Source organism: Mesoplodon mirus, assembly GCF_964341445.2.
Source record: "Mesoplodon mirus genome assembly, chromosome: 2".
Taxonomy (NCBI): Eukaryota; Metazoa; Chordata; class Mammalia; order Artiodactyla; family Ziphiidae; genus Mesoplodon; species Mesoplodon mirus.
Window position 1 is genome coordinate 115098530 of NC_138977.1, and position 23629 is coordinate 115122158.

The 23629-nt window shown below is 38.0% G+C and overlaps 1 protein-coding gene across 2 annotated transcripts in view; it reads right to left on the reverse strand.

Annotated features, from left to right (window-relative positions):
* RYR2 (ryanodine receptor 2) overlaps nucleotides 1-23629 on the reverse strand; it is a 729440-nt gene that overhangs the window by 334909 nt on the left and 370902 nt on the right. For both annotated transcript variants that reach the window (XM_082634943.1, XM_082634944.1), the window contains exons 15-17: nucleotides 16504-16687; nucleotides 13993-14128; nucleotides 3721-3816 (exon numbers count right to left, since the gene is read on the reverse strand). In XM_082634943.1, coding sequence (XP_082491069.1) covers nucleotides 3721-3816; nucleotides 13993-14128; nucleotides 16504-16687 — 416 coding nt within the window. The remainder of the gene's footprint in view (nucleotides 1-3720; nucleotides 3817-13992; nucleotides 14129-16503; nucleotides 16688-23629) is intronic.

Here is a 23629-nt window from a genome sequence, read left to right on the forward strand (position 1 = left end):
AGAACATCCTAAAGAAACACCCAGCCTTCAGAAATACATCAACTCAATCAGTGTACTTGCTCATACAAGTCTTTTGTCTTTTCAATTAAATTTGGCCCAGAGACATAGTCACACATGAAGTCTGGGCCAATGTTCGATTTATCTCCCCTCCCCCGCAAGAAATTCATAGTGGCTGTTCTTAAAACTGATCAGATATTCTAAGAAGGCTTTATGCAGTAGCGATACTGGTCAACTTTAGATAATGCAGAATGTGAACCAAAAAATCAGCTGCCTCTCTATATCATATAGTGAAAGAGCAGTTGGCTGGGTAGTAGATGCTGCCAGGGCCCTGGTCAGACTCTCATCCTCTCCATTCAGTGAACACTGCCTGATTTCCAACTGCCAGTGTCTACATTTCTTTGCTTCAAGATTTGTTGTGACCACAGTGGTAGCTGGAGGAGCCCCAGAGCTAACGTCTTCAGGGAGCAGCACCAACCAATGAGAAGCTGGTTATTAACACTCCAACCCCCTCGCCCCTCAGGTGGGATAACTCTAAGGCACGGGTCCGCAGAATCACCCCGCCCCCAAGTAGCTCGATTCCCACAGCGGTAACCTGCTTATCAACACACCCTCTCTGGCCCCTTCTCTACCTTGGCTCATGTCCACTCACGCCCCAGATAAACTTGCCCTTCGACCCTTGTCTCAAGGTCCACTTCTGGTGTAACCCAAACTAAGGTAAGCTTTTTCACTGACACATCCTTTTGCTGACTCTTTTCATGTCTTCATCAGATTTCTACTTAAGTTTGCACCAGTTTATTTTGAGTTTTGTCCATTGCCCTTTTCTGAAGGCAACTGAGAGCTCGTAGACCCCTAGCTCTGCTCTGCTGCTCATATACAGACACAGAAGCTACTCATACAGCTGGGAGATTGACAAGCAGTGGAGAGTGTGTATTCAGCAATCCCATATAGAGAGAAACTAAGATGATGCATACGAAAGCACTCAGTAAACAATACAGCATGATTGAAATACATTTATATTATTTCTGTGTGTGCATATACATATATATGCATGTCCTTATTGTTACTGTCTCTTTTAAAAACTAAGCAACATTCTACTTCCTCTAGGGAAAAAACGCAGTTCACTAAAAGAATAAATGTAACTACAGCAGAGAAACCTGTTCAGTGAAAAAATTTTAGATACTTAAAAACTAGGAGGCTACAAGGTATAGTGAACATATTTCAAGCCTGATTGTGAGGGAGCTCGTTTTCATCTTGGCTATAAAAGTTAATTCTAGCATCTCAAAGCAGTCGTTTCAAGGTTCTATGCCTCAATTTTCTTCCTCCAAAGTGAGAATGTTAGGTGAAGCATTCTCTAAGGGTCCTTCCTACTCTTGACTTTCACCCTGCTCTCTCAGGGCACAAGCCTTCTAGTTTAAGTAGAAATGCCTGCGACCAACACCTGGATTGGGAAATGATCATAGCAAGTAGCGATTTGTAGCCAATGGAACTGTGCCTATAACTGACTAAACTGAAGACTGTAAACACTGGACTCTGTGTGGCTGAGCTTGAAACCATATGCAAGCCTCTGTGTCCCTGTCCTTTGAAGTAAAAGGCTTTTGCTTTAGTCTCCCAGGCCTCCCTTAAGTCTCAAAAGGGTGGCTCAAGAGTTAAAGATTAGGAAATGTGAAGATGCAGAAACAAAGAACAGCCTTGGGCCCAGAAACTAGTAACAATGTAGACTATAAATCTGCCACATAGCAGAATCACAAACTCCCAGTTCCCTGAAAGATACAGATAAAGGCCCAACACACATTCCTAGATTGTTTTTATAGGAAGCGGACCCCAACCAGATGAAAATTGCTGACCGCAAGTGCATACACTCAACAGTGTTTGAAACCAGAAGGTTGATGATGCTTGAAAGTTCACCTTGATGCCAACCAATCCGAGACCCGTGCATGAGCTGATCACACACCCTGCAGCCCTCTCCCTCACAATGCCTTCCCTGAAAGCCACTGGGAATCTTGGGTCTTTTGAGAGTGAGCTGCCCATTCTCCTGGCTTGGTGTCCTGCAATAAACGCTGCACTTTCCTTCACCACAGCCCAGTGTCGGTAGACTGGCTTTACTGCACGCCAGTGAGCGAACCCAAGTTTGGTCCTGTAACAAGCTTAAAGGATGCTCTGCTCTGTTCTTTCCTTCTCTCTCTCTCTCCTCTTTTCCTTTGAGCTTTTTTTGCTGTGCATTTTTTAAAAAGTGAAGCAGCTGATTTGTCCAGAATTCATACTGCATCCTGAAGGTTGCTCTGTTCCTTTCTCTTTCCAGATACTCCCTGGGCCAGGGAAAGAGACCAGCATACTTTTTGTATCTACTGGAGCTTGCCAACAATTCTAGATGCTTTGAACCAAGAATTTATCCATTTCTCAATCCCTGCCATCATCTTACTACTATTTGATCACTTCCTCCTAGTAGCTATTCAGTTTTTCCTTACTGAATATATTCCACATTGATTCATAGTTATCTCATTCATGCTGTGATACCCTGAAAACCCTTGTGTCATAATTCTTGCACCTTTTTTACCTCAACATTCTCCTATTCTATTTTTGCCACCCAACAATCCAGGAATGTCTCAGAACTCATCGTTACTCAAATTTCTCTTAACTTAGATTTAAGTTCCTGAATCTTAAACTTTGAAATTTCACTCTGTGACTTAAAAGTAACCTCCTTTGACCATAGCTATCTGTTCTTCTACCTCTCTATCCATTCAATTCCAACAAACCTGTCCCTGAATGGGTCTTCATCATGAAAAGTCACGGAATTATTCCTGTATTGACAGGTATATTATTAAGTGAATTCAAAATGTCATTCGTTCAATCAACAAATACTATCAAGCCCCTACTAAGTGCCAGATGGTATGGCAGGTCCAGAGAATACAAAGATAAATAAAACGGAGGCCCTACCTTCAAGGAGTTCACTACTAATGTAGGAGATGGAGAGGAAAAATAAATAACAGAAATGGGCAGTAGTGCTATAGAAGGGCAGCTAATGGAACACTATGCAAACAGATGGAGGAGCAATAGATTCAGTTTGGGGTGTCCCTGAGGCAATCTGCGGTGCCAGAGTTCAGGCAGGCCTGGTAAGCACAGGTACATCTCCACAACAATGTAAAAGTAACATACTTGTTAGAGACAGATGTATCAGATTTATTGCCTTTAACTATTTTACAATGATGCAGACTGTTTATTGGTATTTATTAAATCCCTTTAAAATAAACTATTGTGCTACATGATTTGGAAAACTAATTTTTTTTCCAAATCTGTCCACATAATCATTTGAAGACAAGTTAAAAATGTGAATTCCAAACCAATCCTTTTTTTTCAAATTCAATTCACTTAAACTAAAGAACAAAAACAATTCACCCAAACCAATCCTTTTATCTGTATGGTACTGTAATGTACTAATGCATTAGAACAATTGATTTGAAAAGTAATGGGAATGCTGGCTCTTCAGTGGCTTTCTGAACTTCATTCTTTTTTAAATGTAAATGAAGATATGGTTAGACTGCTTTTCAGAAATAACTAATGAAAATACCAATGATTTTAGCAATCAGTAAACTTTCTAACCTAGTAAAAGGAAAACGTTTATATTGCACTGAATCTCAGTTTTTAATGTCTTAAGGGACATAAAAATAGAAAAAAAAAACCCAGGAATAATATATCATAAAAAGGAGATAGTGGAAAACATACCAGAAGAAGCTTCCAGTCTTTCCAATCGGCTGATTAACCAGTCGAGGGAGCCAGAAAATTGAGCACAGTTTTTACGATTTCCTCTAATTAGAGCCGCTGCAAAACAAAAAGCAGATTTCACAGTTACGTGATTTTCTAGTTCAAAACCAAAGTAAGCTAATAGTAGCCATAAAATGTTGGATCAAAAACAAAATACCTTTATTTTATACCTAAAACACATACAAATACATACATATATACATACACAAAAATTGAGACATTAAAAAAACAACTGATATTTATTAATGGAGACTGAAAAAATACTGCTTATTAGAAGGACTATATTTTGAGAAAGTAACATTTCATTGGAAAGTCATAATGAAGGGTAATGGAAAAACCAGTGTCCTGGGAGTTTCCCCACTTGGATTCCAATATTCCTTTCTTTTAATTAGCTGTGAGACTAAATTATTTAATTTCCCTAGAGCTCAATTTTCTCACCTATATAATGAAGAAGTTAAGAAAACATCAGTTTACCAGAAAATGTGGCACAAAATACTAGGAGATAGAACTGGTAACTATAACAGACACGCAAAGATATATCATTAAATGTTACAGGAAAAAGAGGGTGGGAGGGCAGACGGCTAGTAAGTTTGAAACCATTTTCCCCCCTATATCTCTTCTTTCCATTTAGAGATTCACAATGCACATTAAAGACTCTAAGAACTAACCCCTGCAATAAAGTCATCTATTCTAACTTTGCTTAACCTAGTGTTTTCTACACTTCTTTGACCAAAGAACCCATCTTACATGAAATTCCTATGTGACCCTTAGGATCTCTTTCAACCCAACTGATATACTCAATTTAATACTTTTATTTTTTCTAAATCATTCACTTCTTTCAAAGCAAATGTGGTAAATATTTTATGTAAATTCTACTCTTACACCTATAAGACTGTTCAGAAACTGTATAACTGTTTATAAAGGGCTGATGAGGTTTTTATATAAAAAATGTTTAATGTGAAAAAGATGCTGCTATAAGAAAAATCACTATTTAAAATCTAGTAGTGCTAGGAAACAGTTTGAAGAACTAAAGTTTGAGACTACCACCTGTTCATCTCCTTATTAACAGCAAAACAAAGGAGACCCTGCAGCAACAGAGTTCAATTAAACTTAAAGACTTCCTTCACATTTCCTCTTTCCTCCCCAAAATGTTGTTACCTCGCCTGAAAGTAAGAAAAGAAATAATGACAGAAAAGACAGGAAGCCTTCAGTTCTTGCAACTGCATAAGAAAAGCTCTTTTGTGAGTGGAGCCCCCATAACATTTGTACAAATATTACAAGGTGATGTATTCAATTACTTAGGCTCTCTTCCAGCACTGGGACCAAGAAGAACCAGCTACACACACACACACAGAGGGACAAATGTGTCAAGGATGAGGTGTAGTAGAGGAATGAGGAGTCCTATATGCTCAGTGGGAATTCTAATTTTAACCTGTAGGAACATCTGTTCCTGACTTAGAACAGCAGCAACTGGGGGAAAGTAAACGATGAAGTTTTTGAATCTTTATAGAGTTTCATTTGTTTAAAATTTAACCCACTCCTTTAATTTTGACTTCTGGTTTTTAAAATTAAATATATTAACTATTTTCTAGAGGTCAAATGTTAGAGATAAGGTAATTCTTGAAGAAACTAATAACACACAAATAAACCCTTTTAATAAACCATGGAACGTTTAAGAAAATCCTACAGTAAGCCACAAAGAAAACTTCACTAAACTTACTACAAACAGAAATGGTATACAGACTAAGTTCTCTGACAACAATGTAATGAAATTTGAAATTAGTAAGAAAAGCAGAAACAAAAATAAAACCTACATAAAAATTTAAACTCTCTCCTAAGTAATTTTTTAGTCAATGAGGGAATCAATACCACAATTTTAGAATATCTAGTAAACATCAAAAATAGCAATGCTACCTTATACAATCAATGGTCGATGGTCAAAACTGTACTTAAGGAAAAATAAACTAAACACTTTAATCGCTAAGTAACAGGGTGAAAAATGTTAACTAAACCCTCCTTTCAAAATATACAAAAAGAATATCAAAAATATTAGAATAGGAAAAATAGAGAGCAATAAAAGCAGAAATTAATGTTAGAAATAGAAGTGATCTATGTAATAAATTGAAATATGATTGATCAATATGGTCAAGATTCTTTTTTTAAATATAAGCTAAATACCAAAGACATTAATCAAGAAGAAAAGAGAAAAAGAACAAAGTTAAGAAGAAAAAGGAATTATAAACACAGCCACTTTATATATCTCTGTACTGGAATTTTTGAACATTTAGGAAAGAGGATGGCCTCCAAATATATATTTTTTTTCACCAGAATTGACCAAAGAAGAAAATCTAAATAGAGTAACAAACCACAAGTAATATTGAGCAGTATGTCAAAGACCAAAAACTTTTTTTACATTCAAGAATTAAGTCATTTCTATAATAAACTGTTCCAAAGTAAAGAAAGTAAGAAAATCTCCCTACTTTTTTACAAAGGAAGTATAACTTTGATATCAGTGCCTACCAAAGAGAGTATGCATATAAGAAAACTAGAGGGAATGGGAAAAGAATCTAACAAAGAGGGGATATATGTATATGTATAACTGATTCACTTTGCTGTACAGCAGAAACTAACACATTTTAAATCAACTAGACTCCAATAAAAATTTTGTAACAAAAGGAAAACTAGAGGGAACTCTTACTTATGAAAGCAGATCCCAAAGTCTTACACAAGGATGGTATTTACAAACCATATTCAGCAGTGCATTAGCAGCATTAACTCAAGTGGGGCTTCAATACTCCAGTGAGACAGAAATGTATTAGGAAATCTGTTAATAACTCACATGAAACAGATGATGATCTCAATAGACTCTGTATGTACTTCTAATCAAAAGAAAATTGAACTCAAACAGAATGCCTCCTGAGCATTATGAATGTGTGTGTGCATGTGTGTGCACGTGCAGAGTATGTTTCCCAAATAAACAGAGTGTGTGACTTATTATAATTCAGCAAGTTACCCATGAAAAAATCAGCTGAGTTTCTAAAGTAATGGAAAAATATACAGAGAAATACAAGAAAGCTCATCCTAACACTATTTATAATAGCAAAGCACTGGAAACAGCTTGAGTGTGGGCTAAATAAATGATGACACATCCCTTCAGTAGGGCGGAGTACATCCACTAAAGCCTGATGAAGGTTTATAGTCACTGCTGAGGAAAGATGTCCACAATACAGAAGTCAGTGGAAACAAATGCTATAAAAGAATACTGAGACTGTGATCCCATTTTGGTGAAGTAAATGTATATACTCAATATGCATGTGCACAGAATGGAGAAATTGAGTTTTTTAGAATATTTCTTAGAGAATGAGAGCTCACTTTTTGAGAAACAGATCATGATAAGTTGCTGGGATAGAAACAGACCTTGAGGAACATTGATAAGGGTGGGAGAGCTCTCCCCAGGTCAAAAGGGGAAATTCTCTTATTCTAAAATGGGTGTGGGGGGAAGGAATGAATGGAGCTGGGAGGAAAAAGGGTCACCCTCTGTGATACAATTCTGCACAGGGACCCTCTGAAGCCACAGTAAATTCTGTAAAATAAATAAACAAGCAAACAAATAACTCACAAAGGCTGGATAAGAATGGAAGTTTGTACGAACCAGTGAGGAGGTGGTGGTCTGCAGCAAGATATTATGTAACCTCAGAGAAACATCAGATAATAAGGAAGAAGCATGCAAGTGGGAGACAGTGTAACCAAATAATGCCCCTAAAGTGTACAGACATCAAAGGGAAATCTTAAGTCTGCCCCAGTCCATGAAACTGGAATGTGGACCAAGTCAACTAAAGCTTCAGGGGATCAGACCACAGCTAATGTCCACTAGCAGGGATTTGCTATTGTTTATGTATGTATGTGGGTGTGTGAAATGTTTTACGTGTACTTAATGTTGTATTTAGAGTCAAAGAAATATTTTTTAAAGGTTATACACCAAAATGGGTGGTTACATTTAAAAGTCGTTTCTACCTTCTTTTTTTGGTCAATTATCTAAGTTTTTTATCATGAAGATGTATTCATTTTTAAGTTAAAGAACACAATAAAGTTACTTTCTTTTTAAAAAGAGAAAGGAAAACAATGCCATTAATACTGACAGTGGCAGTAGCTATCAGATGGCTCAGAGCACCACTCTCATGGCCAAAGAACAATGGCCACTTTACATTGTACCTCAAGGTACAGAAACAAACTCAAGACAAATGTCGTTTCATGCACGCTATACCTTAAAATACTGTTATTGCTGCCTAATTGTCCTGGAAGAAAGTTAAGACCTTTCACCCGCCATACTATTTTTCCTCATTTATTTAAGAAATATTAACGTTAATGCATCAGGCACTATGGTTGGCCCTGCAAATATAAGCTTGAATAAAGTGTGAATATAATACAATGGTTTGCAGGTCTTCTTCTAGCATATTCTAAGCTCCTTTAGATCTGCCACTCTGTCTTATTACACTTTTGCACATTGCCTAACACTTAGAAGTATGTTATTTCTTAAGGAATAAATAGGATCCATTCTCTTACAGAATAACATTGGTTGTAAGTGCAAATTTTATTTATATATTTTTAAAAATAAATTTATTTATTTATTTATGGCCGCATTGGGTCTTCATTGCTGCACACGGGGCTTTCTTTAGTTGCGGTGAGCGGGGGCTACTCTTCGATGCGGTGCGCGGGCTTCTCATTGCGGTGGCTTCTCTTGTTGTGGAGCACAGGTTCTAGGTGCATGGGCTTCAGTAGTTGTGGTGCGTGGACTCTAGAGCACAGGCTCAGTAGTTGTGGCACACAGGCTTAGTTGGTCTGTAGCATGTGGGATCTTCCCGGACCAGGGCTCGAACCCGTGTCTCCTGCGTTGGCAGGTGGATTCTTAACCACTGCACCACCAGGGAAGTCCCAATTTAAATACTATAAACACATTTTGAACTAAGCGCATATGATGGAAGTGCTAGTTCAGTGAACCAAACTTCTTTTGGTGTTGAGTAACTCATTAAATCCTTAAACTTTTATCAATCAGAATATGAAATGCAAGTAATATTGGCACTTAACTGAAAAATCATTACTGTTAAAAATACTCTATTCTGTATTTCTTACTAGTATCATAACATCCCTATGTCTTCATGCTTTTGTGTTTTAAACTCTGACTCAAAATTTCTCAAAATACTAACAGAATCAGAAAATTACAGATGGACTGAGATATAACTTCCACGATAACTCTCACTTTAAAAATTTATTCAACAAATACTGATTACCTGCTTTGTATCAGGCACTGTTCTAGGTGCTGGAGACACACAGGAAATAAAACTATGTTTCCTCTTGGAGTTTACTTTCAAAGCCTAGAGATACTAAGTGAATAGGCCTTAAACAGCACAGACAAATGAGGAGGCAACAGAACTAGAATCCAGAAAGATATCTATAATATTCAGATTAACAAGTGAATACTCCTAAATCTTGAAAATCATAAAAAACAAAAACAAACAAAACAAAAGAAACCCTCAGAATGTTGTTGAAGAATTTAAGAGTGTAGTCTGTGGGTTCCCAGAGTAGGCTGCCCCAAAATGTGCCTCTATGGCATATTGAGTATTTTGAATTAAAGTTACTTAAGAAATGGCCAAAGCAAGAGGGACACTCTGACCCTCCTTTCTGTCTCCCTGAAAGCAGGAAATAAATCTCTCACATGAAAGATTCATTCACATTTCCTGCATCTGGAGGTATAAGGACAAGCTTACCACCAGAAACAGGGAGCCTGGGTCAAGAAACCTTTGTAAACAAACCCTGTTACTTCTATAACTGACAACCCATAGCCCAAACTCTGTTTAGATTCTTCATTAATTGGGCACTCAAAACCCAGGTTTCTTTGTCCTGTCAATTCCTCACAAATTTATTGTTTCTTTGTCTAAAAAGTATAAAAGCTGCCTGCTTTGGCCACTTCTTAGGTCTCATTTCTATGACCTCCATGGTCATGAATTAAAATCTATTTCTTTTTCTCCTGTTAATCTGTCTCGTGCCAATTTTATTAAGGACTCAGAAACTGGCAACTTCTCCCATCCTAAAAGAGTAGCTGTCTATCCTGTTTGTTTCATACTTTGAATTTTCATAACATGAGTAATCACAGGGAGAATTTGCCAAAGAGCATTTCTCAGGACATCTTTAGAAAATCATCCTGGCTTGCAAGCCTCCTGTAGATTAATTGTGTGGATGTCAGAAAAGATGTATGAAAGCATGCCACAGCGATGCGTTTCAAACTATGAATATCGGTGTCTGTAAGATCCTTAGGTCTTCCAGATGGCAGGCTCATAAATCTGCTTTTGTCATTCTCCACTTAAACACATATTAAATATATCCACGTCAAATTTTTAAACGGTTACAGATTATCATTCCCACCTTCTCCCTTTTCTCTCCATGCTAAATAAACCTGCTGAAGTAAAAGAAGAAGGTTTATTTCACACATAACCTCATGAAAGAACCTACTGTCTACCTTTTTGCAAGAATGGGGAGGAGGCTTAATAAATTTGAAGTTAATGATACTTGCAGCAAACTTTCTGATAGCTGGGTAAAGAGGGACAATGAGATATAAATATCACATTGAACTCCAAGTACTGCTGCCGTTCTGAGACTTCTCCAGCCAAGGTGAAATATACACTTACATATACATGTCTACCTAGCTTATGATTACACCGACTTCAATAAAAACTACTGGTGTCAGATGGTTCTTCAGTCAACATAAGATTTTATTCACTATTTTTTTCCTGATCATGAAATCAGTGCTCACTACAATAAAAACAGATTATCAAGAGTGCTCAAAGGAACATTTAAGCCACAAAATCTCTCATAATTCTATTCACCCAAAACAACCATTATTAAAACTACCATGTATATATTGAAAAAGATTCTCTTTATATGCACTGACATATTCTATTTTTAAACTCAACTGGAATGAATATATTAACTTTTCCTTTCATTATCAATTATCTAGCATTACACATTTCTGTTACCTATTTTTTAATTATAAAAGTAATACATGTAAATAGGTTAAGAATAAATGTTCATTAGAACACACAGAAAAATAAAAGTTCTCTCCAAGAAGCAGCCACCTAACAGCTTTCTGTGCATCCTTTCAGAAATGTCCAATATATATACAAGAATGTATATGTCTCTACATACTTTTAATTTTATGCAGCTGGAATCTAACTATGCATACAGTAAGCATCTTGTGCTTTTTTCCCCTTAACCCCATATCCTACATTGCCATACTAAAAAGACCAGAAACCAAGCCTGTTTCATACAGTTTTCCAAATGGTATACTTATCTCAATTTTCAATAACACAGTTTTACACTCTATAGGTATACTATTACTTATGTAACCAACCCCCTGTTGATAGAAAAATTGTTTTCAATTTTATGCTACTTATAAACAATTTTTCAGTGGACATCCTTTCCACAGTTGCACAAATATATCTCTAGAATACACTTCTTAAAGTAGAAATTCTGAGAGTAAAAGGATATATACATTTAAAGTTTTACGTGTATTGTTGACTGAGGTTTGTTTGGTTTCTTTAAATTTCATCAATTTATACTCCCACCAAGAAGATGTTTTGCAACATTTTCACCAATGATGGATATTACCATTTTTTTGCCAATCTAATAAGTGGAATATGATCTCTACTTATTAGTTTAATTTCCATTTCTTTATTTGCCATGTTGAGAATCTTTTATTATTTTATTCATTGTTCTGTGAACTACCCGTTGCCATCTGTTGTCTGTTTTTCTATTAGGCGATATTCCCTTTTCTTATACATTTATGAAAACTCTGTATATTACAGACACTAGGCCTTTGTCTTTCATATAGATTGACTATTTTACAAAATTCCCATCTGTTTTTTATTTCGTAGTGATATTATTTATCCTAAAAGTTTTAATTTTCATGTAGTCAAATTTATCAGTCTTTTACTAACCACTTACTAACATGATTTAACAGTAACGTGTACTGAGATGGTTGAGGCAATAACTGTACAGCACTGTGGCTAGCTGTGCCATTTACACCACCTGTCTCTCTTACCCAACCATAAGCTTCATGAGAGCAGGGACTACATCCTGCTAACAACTGCACCTCATTGCCCAGATTGTGGCATATCCCCTAGTAGACACTCAATTAATCTTTGATGAATGGATGAAGCTTCTATCAAAACCCAGGTCCATTGGACTCCCAGCAGTCTCTGTTACCAAGGATGCCCCTTCAGGAGACTATACAAGCAATTAAGAGGAAAGATATTTGAGAAAACAGATAAAAGAGAAAAGGAAGCTTTTCTGAAGAGATATATATATGTGTGTATATATATCTCTCAAGTGTTTTGTCTCATATATATATATAATACATATATACATACACACACACATACTTGCACACACACACATACATACACGGGGGGTAGGGGATTAACAAAAACCCTCTGAGGAACAGCAGTGTGAAACTATAGAAGTTAAAGTTAAGAGTGTGTGGGGGGGGCTTCCCTGGTGGCGCAGTGGTTGAGAGTCCGCCTGCTGATGCAGGGGACACGGGTTCGTGCCCCGGTTCGGGAAGATCCCACATGCCGTGGAGCGGCTGGGCCCGTGAGCCATGGCCGCTGAGCCTGTGCGTCCGGAGCCTGTGCTCCGCAACGGGAGAGGCCACAACAGTGAGAGGCCCACATACCGCAAAAAAAAAAAAAAAAAAAAAAGAGTGTGTGTGTGTGTGTGTGTGTGTGTGTGTACACGTGGAAAGTACATTCAGAATTTATGTCTCCCATTGCATGAAAAAATTAATTTAAAAGCCACAAAGCATGCATTGCCTGAAATCACTGTGTGCTCTCTTAGTGACATATATGGTTATTATGCTATCTTCCATTATGATGTGAGTTCTAGGGGGTCCTAATTATGTCAATTTTAAGTAATAGCTCCCTTAAATCCTTCTTTAATCAAATGGGATGTAAAGAATTAAGGAAATAAATGCATATACTTAAGAAATATATGCTGTATACATACATACATACATACTTAATATAGAATATATATTTTAAATAGAAATATATATTTCCTGTATATCAAGTCTCTGATATAAAATAATTCTAGACAGTCTGGAGGGATAGTAGTGGATTGGAGGTAAGGACGGGCAGGACATAATGCCGAATGACTAGAGATAAATTGGCTGAAGTCACAGGTGAAAAGGAAGGGACAGAGCAGCCATGGGGCTTGAGTACTTGGAAGACTAGAACAAGAAGTGATACACCAAGTGTCAGAGAGTCAATGAAAGTGCATGAGGAAGTGTGTGAGGGCTTCCCAGAGTCTAAAAGATTGGTGGAGAAAGGAAGTGGAAGCACAGAGATTAACCAGAAATCTCACAATAGCCAGCTAGCAACACGGTCTCAGGTGTTTACATCTCAAACATCTGCTGAGCACCGTCTACGCACCAGAGATGGATGCTACCAACGTATGAGGTGTGTGGTGCTGGGTTCAAAGAATGGGTGAAGTAATAGAATGTAGCATTTCAGCCTGGAGGCAACTACAAAAGAAACTTTGTTCCTCCATTTCTTGAGGAGGAAACCAAGAGGAGGGTGTATCTGCAATAATCATGATGCTATGGCCTTCTATCAGCTAATCCAGAACTTTCCTTGCTATATCCAACAGTTCCAACTAAAGTTCCTTTCCTAAGACATATTTAAATGACAGAAACAACAAGAACAAAAACAGAAGTGGAAGAAGAAAGCATGACTATGTTAATGAGGGAGAAGATGACAACGAAAGTATCCAAAAGAAGTGGGCATATATGATAAGAACAATAATATGCTAATGTTAAGCCTCTGATGTACATCATCACATTGAAGCCATCCAACAACCTTATGAATGTCTGCAAAGCGTGAACAGGAATGCATCATACCACTGCAATTTTTGCTGAGCATATGCCAAGTTACCTAGAAGTTGCAGATACAGATCTCCACCCTAGATGACTCGCCCCCTTTAACCAAAGGCAAAACTACTGCTCTGGCCACCTGTCACGCTCAGAGATGGATTTAAATACTAAACATCATTGACTTTAGTGCAACTAAAGTAAAACTTGAAAGCCTCAATTAAAAAGCATGTTATAAAGCTGCTGTAACTGTTACACGATCATGTTAAATAGACATAAGTTGGGTGCCTTGAAAGCCCAATCATACTTCTTACCCAGCAACTCATACAGAGAATTCAGAATCGATTTCCAAGATTCCCCTGCTTCTCTCCCAGCGACATCCGCAAAGTGTGCAGCGCTGCTGTACACGTGCAGCCTGTCTATACACTCGAGCACAAGGTTGATCATTCCCTGGAAGGGTAGAAAAATCCCCATCAGAAACTGCGATTCTGCTCACAGGGAAAAAAAAAAAAATGCTAAGTTGGTTTTTTTTTAAAAGGTCTGGCACAAAGTAAGTCTGTTAATCATAAAGAACACTGAGCTCATTTACTCAAAGGACAGGAAGAAACACACTTGCATGTGAAATAAAATGTTCTTGAAATGATTCGAGTGGTTTTTAAATCCTGAGTGCTATTCTCAAATAGAAGCAGAACAATATAAAAATACGTACTTCATACTTACATTTGCAAGGCTTAGTAGTAGAATGAAGAATCCATCATAACAGTATTCTATAAGTGCAAGGGTTCAGAGTGTGCCACCCCAAAATATGCCACTTTGGCATAAGGATTATTTGGGGCTGAAGGCAATTGAGAAAAAGCGGACACGAAAAATTCCCTACCCTTCTCTGTTCCACCAGGAAGGGCAGGAGGATGCTTGAGACGACGTTTGATCTACACATCAAACTAGCCCTTACTGTCCACTAGTTTCTCCCATATATTTCCTTCCTACAATTTGTTGCCCCTCCAAGCTCAAAATTCCTTTCGTCTTATCACTTCCCTACAAATTTATTATTCTTTGTGTTAAGATGCTATGTAAACCTGAGTTCTAACCACTCCTTGGAGTTACCCATCACTGAGTACTCCCATGTATACACATGATGCACACGTTAATAATCTATTTGTTGTTCTCTTGTACATCTGTCTTTTGTCGGTCTAAACTGCAGGGCCCCAACCAGTGAACCTGAGTAGAGGAAAATGATTTTTTCCCCTACCCTGCAAAAGCATAAGAGCAGATCCTTACTTTTAGGGAGGACACCACCACCACCACCACCACCATCATCATCATCATCATCATCATCATCAATCATTCCTTTTTAACAATAAACTGAAGACATAGTAACTTAATAAAGAAAAGCTCATGAAAACACATCTTTAAAGCAAATCAAAAATTCATTACAGAACTTTGTAAGAAGCTGTCTACTTTTCAAATTATGCTTTTAATTATGCTTTTACTTTTCAAAATATGCTTTCTAGATCAAGGTTGTCAAAATGAGGGAGGCAAAGCCCATGAAAGGAAGAGCTGTAAAGAGTTGACAAATTAAATTAACTTACTTCACACAAAGAATGTAAGAGGCATTATGACCCTAAGAACATTTCTAGGTTCCCATTCAGATTGTCTTATATGAGAAATTGAGAAAAACACTAATCCAAGTCAATATTTTAAATTTTCACAACCCAATATTTCATTTTCTTTTTCTAGATATTAAATAAGTGTAGTATACCTAACAGTTTGGTATGTACAAAAAGAAATGATCTCAATAAACTATTCCATGTTGCTATTATAGGTTTATGTTGACATTTCCTGTGCTTTCATGCCATTATGAGCTCTAGATAGGTCATTTCTTTTGTACGCAGTGAAAAAAATCCTCAAAAGTTAATGTACGGTTCAATGGCTTTTGATGGAAAATTAGGAAACAGTTTTAAAACTAGAAGAACATAGATTTAGGAACTATGGGAACTCAACCATGTCCACTAACGTTTTTTCTTAAATACTTTTTACAAAGATACTTTCACCCAGAAAAATGCATTAATCCATATACAGGGAGCACTGAGAAGAATGGGAACACTTGCTGATCTGGCCTGATTTGCCAGCTCAACTCTGACATCCTCCCACTGAAATTCTTGAATACATGGTACTAGTTTGGACACTAGCATCAGGACCATTAGATGTATCACTTGGTCCTGCCTATAAAATATGCACTTGAGCTCTTTTTAGCAGGGGAACTTCCGGAAAATAAAATCATACACAGAATCTTAACATATGCAAAAAGAAAAAATGGGGGTGCTCTGTCCAAGCAGGGAGTCTGCAGCCTGCCTCCCAGGTGGCCCTCTCCCAGGCAACTTCCATCCCCAACCCAAAGCTCCAGTGGATCCTGAAGCACTTCCAAGGAGCCCCAAGGAACCTGCTGAACACTTCAAAAACCCTTGTACTTTCCAAAGCCTGTATCCATTTAGACGCTTTTGAGAATCTGTTTTTATATAACAAGCATAAAGCAAACTACTGTGCAACAATGATCAGAGTGGAAGCTGAGCAGAGAGTAAAATAAAACGTCTTTTGCCAGAGAAGCGAAGAGTGTCATCTTTTAAAATTAATACTTACTGAGAAAGAAATAAAAACTGTTGCAGGATTCCCCCAAGGCCTGGTTCCCTCGTTCCCTTTGTATAGTAGTACATCTGCTCATGTATATCTCAAAATGCAGATGTCAAATAGATAGAGAATCTTCCCCACCAAGAAGTTGTTTCCCCAAGACAACGACAGAAAAGAAACGATCATTGGTAGAAACTCACCTCTTCTTGGAAGAGATTCTGCCGATTTTTTAGAGCTCGTAATCTATTCTGCTTATCTTCATGCTCTAAGTGCTCATCTGGTGGGTGGAAGTAGCCAATCAGGTCCTGCAGACTTAGACTTACAGACTCTATAGGTAAGTCTACAGTGGAAGCCTTTGCTTTTTTGCTGAGAGCATCAAGGCCCCTAAAATAAATAACAAATGTTTCTCCACATCAGTGATTCACAATTTTGTTTTATTCTTTTTTAGTCTATAGATGATTGAAAGCTTTACTCTCTCTCCCTATATGCCTGTAAAGGGAACATATAAGAAAGCCCCTAATTTTCCTCAAAAAAAAATAATGAACATATTCAAATGAGAAATGTTATATGCCGTCAAGTATATATAATGCTAAACACCAGTATCAAGAGAAACTCATCTAGAAGAAAATCTAAAGGATCTGGAGAACCAATGCCTACAAAACCAATGGTCTAAATATTTAGAAACCAACTGATTTTCATTTTAAAACACTATATACTTCACCGTTTGAGATGCAATTTCCCAGGCTCATAATTCTGACATTTACTTGTTCTGTTTTGTTTTGTTTTTGGTGTAAACACCGTTAACTGCTATTCTATCACTGACACTCACTGCCATCCTGCCTAATTCCTGCCCATTTAAAGATATATCCCAATGATAATAATTTAGAAAATTCACTTATTAATCAGAAAACAATATATTAACATGCTTTTCCATTGTCTGAAAGAGATGTATTTAAGAAGTAGATTAAGAAACAGCATCAAGTTGCATTTTCTAGCCTTTGAAGAAAAGCATACGGCTGGCATGTAAATGTGTTAATTTGTTGGTCTTCTGAGACTCTGAATTTTAAAACTCATAGCTTTGTATGTATCTGGAAAGAAACACTTTAAAGCATAATGTTTGTAAATCAGAATTATTCCAAAATAAAAAGCTCAGTAAAAAAATACCCAACAGATACCATAAAAGAATGGGAAAATGCCTATACTATAGTTGATATAGTAACATTCATATTGGTCATGACAAAATTTGATGCATAAAATATTATACTTCCTTTTCTGCCCTCTGCATTGGCAAAATTATATGTCAATATTTTATTCCAAGGAAATATTTCTTTCTAGTTATCTGACTGTATTACAATTTTTATTTTAAAAAACAATAAAAACCTTATAAATGAAAAATTAGCTTATCTTTGAACTTTATGATGCTATTATTTAAAATATATCATTTACATAAATATTACTAATAATTTTGGAATATTATACTTCAGCTTTATAAACAGTTCAAATGGTAAAACTGCATGACTATCTTAATGTTTCTACCTGTAATTCCAAATCAAGTACATCAATGAAATTCATCTATTACCTTGTCTTGCCATCTCTACAAGGCCTTCTATGCCCAAAAAGCAACAGAAATGACTTGTCAGAAGAAAATTATTTCTCCCTTTCTAAAATGAATACTCATATGCAATGTAATATTGCTGGTTCTAAACATTTAACCCATTAATTCTAGTTGAATGATAAATATAACAAAGTCAAATTCAAATCCTATCATGCAAAAGTAAATAAAATTCATAAGTAATTCAAATATAATATCTACATTTTCAAACCTAAAGAGAAATAATAGCAAATCAGTTTTTAGGTTATTAGGTTGAATATATCTGCTATCAGAAATGTAACCATTCAATTGCTTTCCAGGAGAAGCCTCTTGTCAGACAAATGCTATCCAAGACTCTTAAAACTGTTAATGATATTGCAGCCATATCTTTTTCAATCCGTCTCCCAGCATAATGGAAATTTTAAAAAATAAACAAATGGGACCTAATTAAACGCAAAACCTTTTGTACAGCTAAGGAAATCATAAACAAAATGAAAAGACAACCCACAGATTGGGAGAAAATATTTGTAAATGATATGACCAACAAGGGATTAGTCTCCAAAATTTACCAAGAGCTCATGAGACTTAATATCATCAAAACAAACAACCCAATCAAAAAATGGGCAGAAGACCTAAATAGATATTTCTCCAAAGAAGACATACAGATGGCCAAGAGGCATACTGAAAAGATGTTCAATATTGCTAATTATTAGAGAAATGCAAGTCAAAACTACAATGAGATATCACCTCATACCAGCCAAAATGGCTACCACACACAATGAATGCTGGAGAGGGTGTGGAGAGAAAGGCACCCTCCTACACTGTTGGTGGGAATGTAAATTGGTACAGCCACTATGGAGAACAGTATGGAGGTTCCTTAAAAATCTAAAAGTAGAGCTACCATGTGACCCTGCAATCCCACTCCTGGGCATGTATCTAGAGAAAAACACGGTCTGAAAGGATACATGCACCCCAGTGTTCACTGCAGCACTGTTTACAATAGCCAAGACATAGAAGCAACCTAAATGTCCATCGACAGAGGAATGGATAAAGAAGATGTGGTACATATATGCAATGGAATATTACTCAGCCATGAAAAAGAATGAAATAATGCCATTTACAGCAAAATGGATAGACCTAGAGATTGTCATACTGAGTGAAATAAGACAGAGAAAGAGAAATATCATATGATATCCCTTATATGTGGAATCTAAAAAAGAAATGATACAGATGAACTATTTACAAAACAGAAACAGATTCACAGACTTAGAGAACGAACTTATGGTTACCAGAGGGGAAGGGATAGGGAGTTTGGGACTGACATGTACACTCTGCTATATTTAAAATGGATAACCAACAAGGACCTACTGTACAGCACAGGGAACTCTTCTCAATGTTATGTGGTAGCCTGGATGGGAGGGGAGATTGATGGAGAATGGATACATGTATATGTGTGGTTGGGTCACTTTGCTGTGCATCTGCAACTATTACAACATTGTTAACTGGCTATACTCCAATATAAAATAAAAAGTTTTTAAAATGTTAATGATTCTAAGTTTTAGGACTCTCCAATAAAGAGACATTTTTCATCTTAATTTATCAAGGACAAAAAAATGAAAAAAATAATTAGGGGAAATCAAAGGTGGTAGAAGCACACTATGTCACAACAAAAATTAAAGCCATGAATTCCAGCTCTACATTTTATAATTTGAAGATTAAATCACATTACAAACATACACTCCTCCCTTATCTCATTTACTTCAAGAATACATTTAGACTTCCGGGTAAGATGGCGGAAGAGTAAGACGCGGAGATCACCTTCCTCCCCACGGATACACCAGAAATACAGCTACACGTGGAACAACTCCTACAGAACACCTACTGAACGCTGGCAGAAGACCCCAGACCTCCCAAAAGGCAAGAAACTCCCCACATACCTGGGTAGGGCAAAGCGGAGAGATCCGCGCACAGAGGATCGGTGCCGAGCGGCACTCACCAGCCCGAAAGGCTTGTCTGCTCGCCCGCCGGGGCGCGCAGCGTTGGAAGCTGAGGCTCGGGCTTCGGTCAGAGCGCAGGGAGAGGACTGGGGCTGGCGGCGAGAACTCAGCCTGAAGGGGGCTAATGTGCCACAGCTAGCCGGGAGGGAGTCCGGGAAAACTCTGGAGCTGCCGAAGAGGCAAGAGACTTTTTCTCCCCTCTTGGTTTCCTGGTGCGCGAGGAGAGGGGATTAAGAGCGCTGCTTAAAGGGGCTCCACGGACGGGCGCGAGTCGCGACTGAAAGCGCGGAGCCCAGTGACAGGCGTGGGACGCTGGGGCTGCTGCTGCCGCCGCCAAGAAGCCTGTGTGCGAGCGCAGGTCACTGCCCACACCGCCCTTCCGGGAGCCTGTGCAGCCCGCCACTGCCGGGGTCCCAGGATCCAGGGGCGGCTTCCCTGGGAGAACGCACGGCGCGCCTCGGGCTGGTGCAACGTCACGCCGACCTCTGCCGCTGCAGGCTTGCCCCGCACTCCGTGCCCCTCCCTCCCGCCCGGCCTGAGTGAGCCAGAGTCCCCGAAGAGGCTTCTCCTTTAACCCTGTCCTATCTGAGCGAAGAACAGACGCCCTCCAGCGACCTACACGCAGAGGCGGGGCCAAATGCAAAGCTGAGACCCAGGAGCTGTGAGAACAAAGAAGAGAAAGGGAAACCTCTCCCAGCAGCCTCAGAAGCAGCGGATTAAAGCTCCACAATCAACTTGATGTACCCTGCATCTGCGGAATACATGAATAGACAACACATCATCCCAAATTGAGGAGCCCGGAGTCAGTGCTGTGCCTCTGAGGTGGGAGAGCCAACTTCAGGACACTGGTCCACAAGAGACCTCCCAGCTCCACATAATATCAAACGGCGAAAATCTTCCAGAGATCTCCATCTCAACACCAGCACCCAGCTTCACTCAACGACCAGCAGGCTACAGTGCTGGACACCCTGAGCCAAACAACTAGCAAGACAGGAACACAACGCCACCCATTAGCAGAGAGGTGGCCTAAAATCATAAAAAGTCCACAGACACCCCAAAACACACCACCAGACGTGGACCTGCCCACCAGAAAGACAAGATCCAGCCTCATCCACCAGAACACAGGCACTAGTCCCCTCCACCAGGAAGCCTACACAACCCACTAAACCAACCTTAGCCACTGGGGACAGACACCAAAAACAACAGGAACTACGAACCTGCAGCCTGCAAAAAGGAGACCCCAAACACAGTAACATAAGCAAAATGAGAAGACAGAAAAACACACAGCAGGAGAAGGAGCAAGATAAAAACCCACCAGACCTAACAAATGAAGAGGTAATAGGCACTCTACCTGAAAAAGAATTCAGAATAATGATGGTAAAGATGATCCAAGATTCTATTTCCCAGATCCAAAATCTTGGAAATAGAATAGACAAAATGCAAGAAACAGTTAACAAGGACCTAGAAGAACTAAAGATGAATCAAACATCGATTAAAAACACAATACATGAAATAAAAAATACTCTAGATGGGATCAATAGCAGAATAACTGAGGCAGAAGAACGGATAAGTGAGGTGGAAGATAAAATAGTGGAAATAACTGCTGCAGAGCAAAATAAAGAAAAAAGAATGAAAAGAACAGAGGACAGTCTCAGAGACCTCTGGGACAACATTAAACGCACCAACATTCGAATTATAGGGGTTCCAGAAGAAGAAGAGAAAAAGAAAGGGACTGAGAAACTATTTGAAGAGATTATAGTTGAAAACTTCCCTAATATGGGAAAGGAAATAGTTAATCAAGTCCAGGAGGCACAGAGAGTCCCATACAGAATAAATCCAAGGAGAAATACGCCAAGACACATATTAATCAAACTGTCAAAAATTAAACACAAAGAAATCCTATTAAAAGCAGCAAGGCAAAAACAACAAATAACACACAAGGGAATCCCCATCAGGATAACAGCTGATCTCTCAGCAGAAACTCTACAAGCCAGAAGGGAGTGGCAGGACATACTTAAAGTGATGAAGGAGAAAAACCTGCAACCAAGATTACTCTACCCAGCAAGGATCTCATTCAGATTTGATGGAGAAATTAAAACGTTTACAGACAAGCAAAAGCTGAGAGAGTTCAGCACCACCAAACCAGCTTTACAACAAATGCTAAAGGAACTTCTCTAGGCAAGAAACACAACAGAAGTAAAAGACCTACAATAATGAACCCAAAACAATTAAGAAAATGGGAATAGGAACATACATATCGATAATTACCTTAAATGTAAATGGACTAAATGCTCCCACCAAAAGACACAGAGTGGCTGAATGGATACAAAAACAAGACCCATCTATATGCTGTCTACAAGAGACCCACTTCAGACCTAGAGACACATACAGACTGAAAGTAAGGGGATGGAAAAAGATATTCCATGCAAATGGAAACCAAAAGAAAGCTGGAGTAGCAATTCTCATATCAGACAAAATAGACTTTAAAATAAGGACTACTAGAAGAGACAAAGAAGGACACTACATAATGATCAAGGGATCGATCCAAGAAGAAGATATAACAATTGTAAATATTTATGCACCAAACATAGGAGCACCTCAATACATAAGGCAAATACTAACATCCATAAAAGGAGAAATCGACAGTAACACACTCATAGTAGGGGACTTTAACACCCCACTTTCACCAATGGACAGATCATCCAAAATGAAAATAAATAAGGAAACACAAGCTTTAAATGATACATTAAACAAGATGGACTTAATTGACATTTATAGGACATTCCATCCAAAAACAACAGAATACACATTTTTCTCAAGTGCTCATGGAACATTCTCCAGGATAGATCATATCTTGGGTCACAAATCAAGCCTTGGTAAATTTAAGAAAATTGAAATTGTATCAAGTATCTTTTCCGACCACAATGCTATGAGACTAGATATCAATTACAGGAAAAGAGCTGTAAAAAATACAAACACATGGAGGCTAAACAATACACTACTTAATAACGAAGTGATCACTGAAGAAATCAAAGAGGAAATTAAAAAATACCTAGAAACAAATGACAATGGAGACACGACGACCCAAAACCTATGGGATGCAGCAAAAGCAGTTCTAAGAGGGAAGTTTATAGCAATACAATCCCACCTTAAGAAACAGGAAACATCTCGAATAAACAACCTAACCTTGCACCTAAAGCAATTAGAGAAAGAAGAACAAAAACATCCCAAAGTTAGCAGAAGGAAAGAAATCATAAAAATCAGATCAGAAATAAATGAAAAAGAAATGAAGGAAACGATAGCAAAGATCAATAAAACTAAAAGCTGGTTCTTTGAGAAGATAAACAAAATTGATAAACCATTAGCCAGACTCATCAAGAAAAAAAGGGAGAAGACTCAAATCAATAGAATTAGAAATGAAAAAGGAGAAGTAACAACTGACACTACAGAAATACAAAAGATCATGAGAGATTACTATAAGCAACTCTATGCCAATAAAATGGACAACCTGGAAGAAATGGACAAATTCTTAGAAATGCACAACCTGCCAAGACTGAATCAGGAAGAAATAGAAAATATGAACAGACCAATCACAAGCACTGAAATTGAAACTGTGATAAAAAATCTTCCAACAAACAAAAGCCCAGGACCAGATGGCTTCACAGGCGAATTCTATCAAACATTTAGAGAAGAGCTAACACCTATCCTTCTGAAACTCTTCCAAAATATAGCAGAGGG